We start from the raw sequence: 13,917 nt of genomic DNA, 5'->3' as shown, positions 1-13,917 counted from the left end.
TATAAAGTACATTTATGTGAAATTTCAAAACTATCGGCCAAGCCGTTTCAGAATTAATAGGAAACAAAATGGCACACACACGCAGAGTGACTTTTATATATAAGTAGACATCTATATATATGTCTATATATTAAGATGTCACAAAAGTTCGTAAACACTTGCGAAAAATTGAATTTTTATTTGTTTTTGTTTGTTTGTTTTATTGTATTTATACTATTATAGTGATGTTCATCTTTCTATTTGAGATGGCAATTAATAAAATTGAGCTCCGAGTTTTGATTCGAAAGCGAGGTCTTTCAACCAAGAAAGCCGCAGAAGTGATATGTGCTGCCGAAGGTGAAAAAAACAATTGCATATCTATATATGTGTATATATGTCTCAGATTTGTATCCATAGTGTAAAAATCTGGAGAGCTTTTACTGTGTTTCTATAATAGTACTCAATAATAAATGCAGCTTTTGTACTTATAATAAACAAGTTTATTCATAGAAACATTGTATGACAACACACTCAGAATATGTTTCAGCTGTCGTTTTAATAAGTTCCAGATAATCGAATCAAAGAAATTTTTTTCATCTGTATCATGAACAACAGAACCGCCACTCTGAATTGAGCGTTAGACGATTTCTATTGTATAGTTTAGGCTTCAAATACTCACGTTATAGTATAGTTTCGGCTACAAACAGATGTATGAATTATTATTAATAATAAATAAGATAGGACGATTAGTAATAGAGATAGAAGTAGAGCTCGGGTTTGAAATAGGCAGATAAGAAAATGCCATTAGTAATTGATATGGACGACGGTTTCAAATCGAGATTCACCGACTGTCAATTAAAAGTAATCGATGTGACACTACAGAACTAATAAAAATTTCCAAAGTGGGAAGGAAAGATTTGTCACATTATTATAGCCGCATACCTTTGGGAAATCATCTGTAAAGGGTATTTTCTCTCTCTCTCTCTCTCTCTCTCTCTCTCTCTCTCTCTCTCTCTCTCTCTCTCTCTCTATCTATCTATCTATCTGCTTATATATATCTATATGTATATATATCTATCTACCTATCTATATATATATTTATGTGTGTATTCATATATATATATGTATATATATATGTATTCATATATATATATATATATTCATATATATATATATATATATATATATATATATATATATATATACAGTGTATCGCAAAAGTCAGCACACCCCCTCACATTTCTGTAGATATTTAAGTATATCTCTTCATGGGACAATACTGACAAAATGACACTTTCACACAATGAAAAGTAGTTTGTATGCAGCTTATATAACTGAGTTAGTTTATTCCCCCTAAAAATAACTCAAAATATAAACATTAAAAGCTAAATCCCTGCCAACAAAAGTGAATACACCCCTAAGAAACTACACTCCTAAATGTCCAAATTGAGTACTGCTTGTCATTTTTCCTCCAAATGTCATGTGACTAATTGGTCTTACTAGACCCATGACTGTATAGTGAGTAGGTACTTTCAAATTTGTAGCGCAGCTCTCACACTCGCATATTGATCAATGAAAGTTCCAATATGGAACAATATGGCAAAGACTTCTCTAAGGATCTTAAAAGGTTATTGTTGCGCTACATGAAGATGGCCAAAGCTACAAGAAATTTGCTAGCACCCTGAAACTAGGATGCATCATAGTTGCTAAGATCACTTAGCCTTTCAAAAGAGCAAAGTCTATACTTGATGTTTTAGATCTCTAGTAGGTCGTCCAAAGAAGCTGAGTGTACGCGCTGAGCGTCACATTCACATGCTTTCTTTGAAAGATCGGTGTAAGAGTGCTTTCAGCATTGCTGCAGAGATTTAAGAGGTGGGGATGTCAGCCTGTTGGTGCTCAAAGCATATGCCGCACTCTACATCAAATTAGTGTGCATAGCTCTCACCCCAAGAGGAAGCCTCAGGGCCTTTGTGGCCTTTTGCAGGACCTTTGTGGCCTTTTGGCCAAAATCAAAGTGTAGTATCTGTTCCGGCAGATGCCGAAATCAAAGATCATTGCCCTTGTTGCAATCTTCTGGTTCATGTAGGGGCAACCCTATATACCAGCAGGCTCTCACTATTCAGTTCCCATTTCCCACCTCTCGGGAGTTGGTCCCCTTTTCCCTTCCCCTCCCCCTCTCTCCACATTAAAAAACGGCCTTGTGCCTAATTTGCTCAGTGAGGAAGCAAATAAAAACAACCCCAAGAGGAAGCCTCTTCTGAAGACGTTACGCAAGAAAGCCCGCAAACAGTTTACTAAAACTATGTCAACAAAGCACGTGGCTTACTGAAACCCTGTACTATGGTCTGATGCTAAGATTAATTTGTTTGGTTCCGATAGCTTCAAGCATGTGTGACGCGACCAGGTGAGGAGTACAAAGATAAGTGTGTCATGCCTGCAGTCAAGTGGTGGGAATAACTTTCAAAACATACTTTGAAATATTGCTGCAGAGAATAATTCCTTCTCTCCAGAAACAGAGTCGCAGGGCAATGTTCAGGATGACAATAACCCCAACACACCTCAAAGAAGACCACTATGGAGGCTGAAGTTGATGCACTGGCCAAGCACGTCTGAAGACTTGAACCCAATAGAACATCTTTGAAGGATCCTCAGGCGCAGTCTCAAATATCTGCCAGTGCGACGTCGTCACGGAGGAGTGGAAGAGCATTTCAGTGGTTAACTGTGAAGCTCTGCTACACTCCATGTTCAGAAGAGTAAAGGCAGTTCTGGATAATGATGGTGGTCACACAAAATATTGACAGATGACATGGTGTATGTTTATATTGACAACTTTCCCTAAGAAGTGTACTCACTTTTGTTGGCAGGAATTTAGCTTTTAATTGTTACATTTAGAGTTATTTTTAGGAGAAAATAAATTAACTTTGCTATATACGTTGCACACAGACTACTTTTCATTGTGTCAAAAAATATTTTTCAGTGTTGTCCCATGAATAGATATACTTAAATTTCTGCAGAAATGTCAGTCGTGTACTCACTTTTGTGATACACTGTATATTAACACAAAAACTAGTATACGAAAAATCGAAAAAATAAAAAAGGTATAATTAAACAAATTTCCTATTATTTTTAACGTTTGCTAAACTTTTTTCAAATACTGCCTAAATGCAGTGATATATATATATGTATATATATATATATATATATCACATCTAATCATGTAGTATGTATTTTATTGTAACCATAAAAACAACCGTTATTTTTATATTTCAGACAGAAATGTAATAAACTTTTGTATTTATTGTCTATTTCAGTGTCTACACATTATTTGCAAGTGCTAAAATAAAGTTAATGACTCGCAAAAAAAGTGATAGAAAAACACATCATAAAACAGTCTAGAAAGTCTCTTCTTAAATTTTCAAAACTATAAAAAGGGAAGATTAGGAACAATCAAGAAAATATGTTATAATGAAATTCAACCACGAAAATATTAGTCTCAAGCCTCTAATAAATAGAAACCCCACAAAAAAAGGAGCTGCTAACGGGTCAAAATTAGCAAATTGGTACGTAGGCGTCGTCGGATTTTTATGTTTTTGTAAACTGTTTCACGACTCCGCGTGCAGGGTCGAGAAACATAACAGCTTCTTTATGTTAAGAATAAGATTTTTTAAAACATTTTGTAAATGTCGTGTCAAACTGGTGTAATTGTTATCGTACTTGACTCAATGTCTTCAGATGTTAGTTTCGATATCAGCTCGAGTCTTTTTTTATTTACACGTAGCGAACTGTTTAGAAAAAAAAAACATAGTACTCGCATGCACATGCCTAGGTTTCTGTATTAATCAAAATATAATGTTTATGCATATTTTACACCGAGCGGTCGGTTAGAATATCTATAAAAATGAGAATGTCTTTGAGGACATTTCTCAACCTATATATTCAACGAATTTTGGATTTACAGACTTGATGGCCGATTCCATCTATTAAAAAAAGAGATGACAGGTGAATTTAATATATATTATTTATGTGTGTGTGTGTGTGTGTGTGTGTGTGTGTGTGTGTGTGTGTGTGTGTGTGTGTGTGGAGAGAGAGAGAGAGAGAGAGAGAAAGACATTGAAGAAAAGAGCACGAAAGTTAGAGGGAAATTAATTTAATATTGTAGGTAGATCTAGTGTAGGATAGAAAATTACATAAACCTCCTGGAAAATTATAGGCATTATCAATCCTCTTTGATGACTTCTTTGATCATCAATTGAAGCCCGACAAATCACTTGCCCACTAAACGACAAGCATCGATCCATTGATTTTAAAACCTCCACAGCCCAACTCGGTACATCGTCTTCAATCCGTAAGATCATATTCAAAGCCAAGAGTTAGACGTCCCCCTTCTTGAAATCTTCAATTATTTTGTCGCTTTCGTGATCATTAGGCTAGAAACTTACTAAGAAAACTATAAAAACTGGTTAAACTTTTTATCTGAAAAAAAAGCAGGACCGGCGGTTCGTGTTTCACAAGTTGATATAAATATATAGTTGATATATATATATATATATATATATATATATATATATATATATAGAGAGAGAGAGAGAGAGAGAGAGAGAGAGAGAGTTTATATTACCTGTTTTGATCGGACTACTGTTCTCATCTTGAGTGTTATTTGTGACACGTTCCGGTCGGTGTAGCCTTTGACCATTGTCGGGCATGTTGGTTGTTGTCTTGGAGAAAAGTTACTGGTTCCGTAGATATTTTCGTATTCTTGAAATTGTTCTCTGTTTTTAAGTTGTGTTTTCGTATGCGTGAAAAAATTGGTTGACAAAGGGATGTAACTCTAATAAAGATCGACAGTGGATTATCTCCTTTTCATCGCCTAAATTGTAAGGGTGTACAATTTTTTTTTCCTACAATCAGAAGCAACACATATATCTTTCTCTCCTTTCCTTTTCCAAGATAACTAACATGCCTGATGACGGTCGAAAGCTACACCGACCAAAACGTTGCACAAATAACATTCAAGATGAGAACAATAGTCCGATCAAAACAAGTAATATAAATATTCAGCCCTCATCTCAAAAATTCATAAATGTAAACCAATTATTGTTTGGTATTAAGGCATATAATTTGTATTAATCGGATTACTTGAACTACTATGCTTATCTTGGACTTTAGCAGCACATGTTGTTGGTGACAATGGCCTCCTAAATAGACTTCTTCTAAAACTGAATGCAATATAAGAATCAACGTGTGTAAACAGTAGATTAGAACACCATTAAATATGAAAAAAATAAATCATAATATATTATTTTTCTAAGTAAACATTATTTTTACCTACAAACACTAGTGTTTCATGCTTACGCAATTATCAGTGTAGGAATCGGCCAAAGTATTTGAACCCACTCACAAAGCCACCAAATACGGAAAGGTAGTCAGATAGTGTTCAACAGTAGACGCAGGAACATTTCATTACACTAAGCTGAGAGTTTATTATTATTCTCTAAAAGAGGCCCAATCTTAGTTAAAGAGAGCCTTAAGAAAAAATATTTATTATTTTTACTTACAAACACTAAGTGAAACATTAGTGTAAGAAGTGATAATTACTGCCGATTAAAAAAATTGGCCTCCATTCATAAATTCGCATTTGACTCTGCAGATCGGTAGGCATAAATGATTTAACTGTGAATTATATATAGTTGATGTTCGTTTTATGCACAAGGTGGAAACACTCCGTGAAAATTTGGATACTTCCAATTTTTATGAAGCTTTTACAATACGTATTTGACATCAATTATTAAATATTTCCAATTTAAATGCATTTAATTGATCTGATACAGGTAGTTAACTTTTAGTACATTCTACACACACACACATACGCACACACGCACAGACTTATACATATATATATAATATTTTGTATATGATATTGTGTATATATTCTACACACAAACACACATATATATATAATATTGTGTACATATATATAATAGTGTGTATATAATATTGTGTATATATTCTACACACACAAATATATATATATATATAGACATAAATATATATATATATATTTATATATATATATATATATATATATATATATATATATATAATATTGTGTATATATATATAATACTAGCATGGATACCCGGCGTTGCCTGGGTTGACATGAAGTTCCGTTTGAAACACGTCTACTATATTAATCATTTTCATCATAGGTAACGTGGATACCCCCACAACAATTTCAAAAATAAAAGAGCGGATAAAAACATGTAAATGTAATCACCCCCAAAAAGAAGTATCTGATACCCTCTCCACCAGATATTTCGGCAGAAGGGATCACTGTTCCAAGAAAACTCACGATTTTGTGAACCTAAAAAATAACGTTTATAAACATTAATGCGTGCATTTATTTTTTATTTTCGTAAATGTGTAATTTAGCGGCGTAAATTATTTGCCAGATAAAAAATATAAAAACTATTTATTTTTATATAAAACACATTGTTAGACCCAAAGGCTGAAATAAAACCAGAAAAAATGTCATTTTTATTATTTTTTTTATCATTTATATTTATTATTCGAGGCCGCTATATTGCTTTTAAAATTTGGCCTTTCTAAGGTTTGGCAGATTGGCCTTTTTAAGCTCTTTTATGAACTATGTTTTTGGTCGCCATATTTTTTTTTGTAATGAAAGAGCGTAAAAAGCCCAAATTTGGCCTTAAAAAAGCCAATCTGCCAAACCTAAAAAGGGCCAAATTTTAAACGTGTAAGGCGTGCACATTTAGTCTAATAAAAAATGACAAAAAAAAACATAAAAATTAATGTTTTTTGTTTTATTTCAACCTTTGGGCCTAATAATGTTTTATATAAAAATAAATAGGTTTTATAATTTTTTGTCTGTCAAACAATTTACGCTGATAAACTACACATTTACCTTTTTTTTGTAAGGGCACTTTTTTTACTGACTTTTTTTGTAAATATAGGAAATTTTATATTTGCTTTTTTAGGGGGGATTTTCGATTTGCTTTTTATTTGTCGTTTTATGTTTCTAATGTAACCCCCCCCCTAAAAAAATTTAATTTGTCATATTTTGGGGTTTGTTTTGTTTATTAAATTGTTATGTGAAAGTAGAGAATGGTCTCATAAAATAATTAAATCTATCGTTATTCTATGTTTCCAATGTAATTCCCCCTCACACTAGAAAAACAAATTGCATTTGTCAGATTTTGCCCTACCTCTTAATCGCCAAACTTTTAAAAAATGCAAGAGGTTACATATCTCGTTGAACGCTTGGTGTCCAAAAAGTGGGTGCTCATTTTATGTTAAATTTATATAGAAAAGTGATCCCTGCTCCAACATGTTATTTTTTTTCAAAGTTTCTTCTCTCATAATATTTATAAAGGCTGTTTAGATGTATATTAGGCTGAAAAAAAGTAGATCTCCATTTTTTAGGGGTTAAACGCCGCTGAGTCACCTCGTAAAAAGATACCTTTTTAATTAGAAAAGTATGTTTGTAATCGATGAAATTACCGCGAAAAAAGAAAATAGTGTAAATCGTGGAATTTAGAGGAGGCAGTAGATCTTCATTTTTAGGTATTAAACGACACTGGATTACGTGGTAAAAATTTACCGATTCCTGTATTGCCGTAACGAATAAAATAAAACAAACAAATGGAATCTTTTCAGTTTTTTTCGTAAGTGTTTTTAATATTTTTTAAACAATAAAGCCAAACATTTTTCTATCCACACGGAATTATTTTCCAGCTAGAAACTTAATGAAATTATCAAATGATATTTGGTAAACGTTCGTTTTTTATGGATAGCATCTAGAGGCAAATAACTCTAAAAAAAGTTTATAAAAAAGGTCGGTTGGAAATATTAATTCCAAAACAAATTAAATTATATATATTATCAATATAATTGTTGTTTAAAATTTATTAAATAACAATTTATTAAATAAAATGCTTGAAATAATTCTCTCGCTACAAACATTAACTAAGATACCGCTATTTAGTAAAATCAATTTTTCTTCATGTCATATGCAAATGAGGTGATCTCTTAATTGTATATTTATCCAAGTACTATACTATATATAGAAATAAATGAAAGATTAAAGAAGACACATTTTGTATACATTAATCAAATTGTGAACAAACAAACAAACCAACAAACAGGAATACGAATTTATATAGATTGTGTTTATATATACATATATGTGTACATACTTTTTATTTATTTTTGCATGAACATTTTAGGTATCACTCCACATCTATGAGTATGTTTCAATCTACTAGTTATAACTAATTAGAGACATCATCAGGTGATGTTTCTTTTACAAAAGTCTAATCCTTAATATATATATATATATATATATATATATATATATATATATATATATATATATATATATATATATATATAAAGTGGTAGCCATTAAAAGCTAAATCCCTGGCAACAAAAGTGAGTACATCCTTATTAAAAGTTGTCAATATTAACATACAACATGTCAACTCAATATTTGTGTGGCCACTATCATTATTCAAAACTGTCTTTACTCTCCTGGATATGGAGTTTACTTGAACTTTATGTAGCCACTGCAATGCTCTTCCACTCTTTAATTACGACGTCGCGGAGCTTGCGGATATTTGAGACTTTGCGCACCTCTACCTTCTGTTCTATTGGGTTCAAGTTTGGAGACATACTGGGACAATTATCACCTTTGCCCTCAGTCTCTTCAGTAAAGCAGTGGTTGTCTTGGATGTGTCTTGGTTCATTTTCATGCTCCCTTCTGGGATGATAGCCATGCACACCAATCGGATGTAGTATGCAGCGTATGATCTTAACACTAACAGGCTGAGCTCCAACCTCTTTTATCTCTGCAGCAATGCTAACAGCACTCCTACGCCGATCGCTCAGCTTCTTTGGTCGACCTACCCGAGGCCTATTGTGAGTGGACCCTGCTCTTTTAAAATGCTGGATGATCTTAACTATTGCGCTGCAGCTGGCTTTCAAGGTGTTAGTAATCCTCTTGTAGCCTTGGCCATCTTTATGTAGCGCAACAATACGTTTTTTAAGATCCTCAGAGAGTTCTTTGCCATGTGGTGCCATGTTAAACTTAGAGTTACTGGTAAGAGAGAGTGTGAGAGCTGCACTACAAATTTGAATACACCTGCTTCCTATGAACACATAACATAGTTACACTAATGAGTCACATGACATTTTGGAGGGGAAAAAAGAAGTACACAATATAGACATTTAGGGGTGTAGTTTTTAGGATTGTACTCACTTTTTAGGGGTGTAGTTTCTAAGGGGTGTACTTACTTTTGTTGCCAGGGATTTAGCTTTTAATGGCTATATTTTGAGTTATATTGAGGGTAAAATAAATTAACTCTGTTATATATACTGTAGACAGACTACTTTTCAAAAAATCATTTTTCCAGTGTATTGTCCTATAAAGAGATATACTTAAATAATTGAAGAAATGTGAGGGGGTGTACTCACTTTTGTGATACAATGTATATATATATATATATATATATATATATATATATATATATATATATATATATATATATTTATATATATATATATATATATATATATATAAAGTTTAATGGTTAAAGTTAAAATTCTGAAAATCAAAATATAAACACATATATTCGAGGGGAGTTATGCTAATTTCCTAAGATGACATAACTTCCCTCTATATATTCTTTGTGTCAAACAATAAATTCTTAACTCGAATATATGTGTTCATATTTTGATTTTCAGAATTTTAACTTTAACTATTAAACTTATATATTGCTCTATTTTTAAATATTGAGGTTTACCTTTTTGGCTAGGATCACCCTGAAAGCATTACCTCAATGTAATATATAACCGGATTTTTCACTTGATCTTTAATCTGTGACGTGTCTCGCTTATATATATATATATATATATATATATATATATATATATATATATATATATATGACTACTTCCTTTAATCACATAAATTAATATACAAAAGTATAATTTTATGTGTAAACTTAAATATACATATATATATATATATATATATATATATATATATATATATATATATATTGTTACGTATTTTGTTTTTACTCTATGATATAAACACAGTAATCATATATATTCAAAATAGAAAAAAATTAAAAGAAAAAGAGAGTGAAGTTAAAGGAAAATTTATTAAACAAAAACACAAAAGCAATACTATTTTACAGGTTCATGGGGAAATAATTCAGTGTTAAATTCTTGACTAGCTTCCTGTCTAATTATAGTTGATAATATATAAAGATATAATGCCTTTGGTCAAACTAAGATACAGAAAATTTATATTTACCATAAAACATCCGTTTTCTTGGTGAGGATGATTTCTATTTAGCTTGTTGTTCAAAATTATTCTTTTAACAACCGGTATTTTACGGTCGTAGTTATCCGGTCGCTACACTCTCGTTCCTCGTACAGTGTTTCCTGCATATAACTAACTCACAGAAGCAGTTGACAACTATTTATAGTTGTCGCTGCAGAATGTTTTAGAAACCAAGAAAATCGAATACTTTTTCTGTTCTATTTTTATTAGTCTCCAGAAACGCTTAAAAACGTTAAAAAAAGAAACGCTTAGAAACGCTTAAAAACGCTTAAAAAACGTAAAGTAATATTTATTGTGTTCTATTAGATAATATTTTATTAGTATTTTAATTTATTTAATTATTAATAAATATTTTTACTATTATATTTTATATTATTATATAATATTTTAAGTATTTTTATAATCTCATAATATTTAATTATATTAATATATAGATTTAATTATATTCATTATTTATCATATTTGTATAAACATATTATTTGTGTAATTTCTTTGTATTTTAAGAAAGATATGTCCTCACATTACATTCCCCTTCAAAATAAAAGTCTTGATATCTAGATTCAAAACTTTTAACCTTGAGGTTTGTCTGTAAGGTTTTAGATAAGAGTAATAGGTAGCAAGTTCTTATAAGTTTTGGTCGATGTTCGTTTTAGTTCTTTTGTTTAAAAGATGGATATTAATATTTTCAATGTATATATATTTATAAATTTGTCATTTTTAATATTTGTATGTAGTTTTGTATATTGCAATAAATATATTTTTATGTAGTTTATATAATTTTTTGTTTGCTTTGCTTTGTGCGTGTACTATTTAATTTTTGTGAAAGATAAAGTTTTGTTCTAGACAGAGTATCGGCAATAATGTTGTCTTTACTTTTTATGTGTTGGGTGATAATGTATTCTTGTAAGAGTAGAGTCCATCTTGTATTTTCTGATTTTTATTAATTCTCTTGCGTAAGAAAGTGGGTGGGTTGTGATCAGTGCGAATTAGAACTGACTGTACAGTCACATTGAGATAGAAGTCAAAGTGTTGTAGAGCTGATAATAAAGCTAAACATTCTTTTTCAATATTGGAGTGATTTGAGGGTATTTGTTAAATTGTCTATAGAAATATTCGATAGCTTTCTTCATGTCTTGTTCATCTTCTTGGATGAGAATTTCACCCATGCCCACATTACTGGCATCAGTTTGTAATCAAACTCTGGAGTTGCAAGCGCTGGACTTCCAATAAGAGTTGATTTGATGTTATCAAAAGCTTTATGGCAGGAATCGGTCTATTTGTATTTTTCATTTTTTTTAGGAGATTGGTGAGAGGATTTGAGAAGTTTTTACAGAGTCTTCTATAAAATCCAGCCATACCAAGAAATCTCCTTAGTTGTTTATATTGGTTGAGTCAGGATATTTTATGATAGCATCCACTTTTGTCGAGATAGGTTTCATTTGTCCTTGACCGACTGTATGACCCAAATAATCAACTTTTGCTTTACAGAATAGGCTCTTGTTGGGGTTTATACATATGTTTGTGTCATGTAGTTTTTTGTTTTATAATTTTTAAATGTTCCTCCCAGGTGTTACTGTAAACGATCACATCGTCTATGTAAACTTCGCATCCATGAAGATCATGTAGTATGGAATGCATCATTCTTTGAAATGTTGCTGATGCATATTTTCATTCTGAATGGCATAACTTTGTATTGATAGAGACCATCTGAGTTGACAAATGATGAGATTTCTTTCGCTTCGTTGATTAAAGGTACTTGCCAGTAACCTTTCATCAGATTGAACTTGCTAACATATTTTGAGTTTCAAATGTTATTAATGCAATCATCAATTCTAAGAATTGGAAAAGAGTCAGTTTTTTTTTTATTATTTCATTAACTTTTGAAAGTCAGTTACGAATTTAGGTTTAGGCATGAGGATCTACGGTGAGCTTCATTCACTTTTGCTTGGTTCTATTATATGATTTTCTATCATATATTTCATTTCTTTTCTTAAATATTGAAGCTTGATTTGGTGTATACGATAAAAATGCGGTGTTATGGGCTTTCATTTCCCACAACAACATCATGTAATACAGCTGCTGTTTTTCTTGGAATATTTGGAAAAAGATCTCTGAGTGTATTGTCCAAATCACATATATCCTTTCTATTTTCATATAATAAATGTCTAAATTTTCTTATGTAGGCTACATAGGATTTCCGAGATTCTTAATTGACTGCTGTGATGTCTTTCTCTTTAATAATTATTTTTGTTTCATTGTCTAAATGAGTTTTACTTCTAATAGTATCTGTAAGTTTTGTTAATGTAGAAACTGGATTTTTGCTATACCATTCCTATTAATGCAAAGATTTTGCATATTGATGTGGCACCTTCTGTTTTTTCTGAAGTGCGTGCGATGTAATTTACCTCAGTACTTATCTTTTGGAAATTACGCTGTTTATTAGTCAAGTTTCGTTCTAACTTGAGAATTTAAGTGCTTATGCGCTAGTTTTTTGTATTGTTTCTAATATGCAATGTAGTACTATCTAATTTTCATCCATAGTATTAGTATAGTATTAGTTATTTTAGATCGTGTGATAGTAATATTTCGTTTAATTTTAATACAGTTGCCGGTATTGAAGTGATTTTGTTTTCTGAAAATTGTTTCTTTGCTCTAGTTTTAGTAAATACACTGGGTATAAGTTTTTCTCTTCTTTGTCACTTTCTTCAACTGTATCTGTAGTTATTGCATCTGCTATCACTTTATCTAAAAAAATCGTTACCTAAGATTAAAGAGACACCTTTCACTGGTAAAGTGGGAGGAACACTGACTATGACGAAATGGAGTAAAAGCCTTTCGTAAAAATTCAGATATTTCCACCGTTTGTGAAATTTTAATAATAGTCATTTCATTTACCATATCTCTAGGAAGGTTAGACACAAGGCCAGGTGGTCGTTTGAAAAGCGCACTAGATTAACGGCCTCTGGCCTACGAAAATGCAGGAGCAGGCTTCTGGGCACTCAGGCGGTTAGAGAGAAGGTAAAGCATGGGAGGGTAGGCCTTCTAAGAATGAAAAGAATCATACTTCAGCCCGATAGAGCAGTGCCAAAAGAAATCGCAACTGCCATCTTTTGTCAGACTGATCATCGAAGACGTATCCTCGATTGACATAATAAAACTTAGTTCGGGTAATTTTAGCGACAGGTATTAGACATTAATTAATATTACCTAAGTTTCCCTTTATTATTTCCATGTATCATTTTCATTTTTAAAAGAATTTGAAGATGCATAATATAAACTAAAAGCATTAGTTTAAAAGTAAAATATTTCAGATTTGCATTAAATTTGATCTATAATTAATAGACTCCGGTGAAACAAGACTCTCTGAATTTCAATTTCCTCTTAAGATCTATTTAGTTTAAGGCTTTTAGGCATTTTCTAGAATCAAAACCATGTAATGCATTTTGACCCAAATTCGAATAAGGATTCTAGACATAAGAGTCAGTAGAATTGTATCTTGGTTTTAATCTTCATGAAATTATATCAGAGTGGTGCAAAATTCTTCTGTTCGGTGAATTATGTTTACTCGATCT

General features: G+C 31.5%; 1 protein-coding gene across 1 annotated transcript in view; it reads right to left on the bottom strand.

The window, feature by feature from the left end:
• Window positions 1-9,075, bottom strand: part of LOC145245624 (uncharacterized) — a 123,218-nt gene extending 114,143 nt beyond the window's left edge. Inside the window, exon 1 of the mRNA XM_080107190.1 lies at window positions 8,670-9,075. Coding sequence (XP_079963316.1) covers window positions 8,670-9,075 — 406 coding nt within the window. The remainder of the gene's footprint in view (window positions 1-8,669) is intronic.
• Window positions 9,076-13,917: the final 4,842 nt, after the last annotated feature.

The sequence above is a fragment of the Euprymna scolopes genome, chromosome 23, assembly GCF_053919585.1.
Source record: "Euprymna scolopes isolate OS-2025 chromosome 23, ASM5391958v1, whole genome shotgun sequence".
Taxonomy (NCBI): Eukaryota; Metazoa; Mollusca; class Cephalopoda; order Sepiida; family Sepiolidae; genus Euprymna; species Euprymna scolopes.
This window is presented reverse-complemented; position numbering and strand designations above follow the sequence as displayed.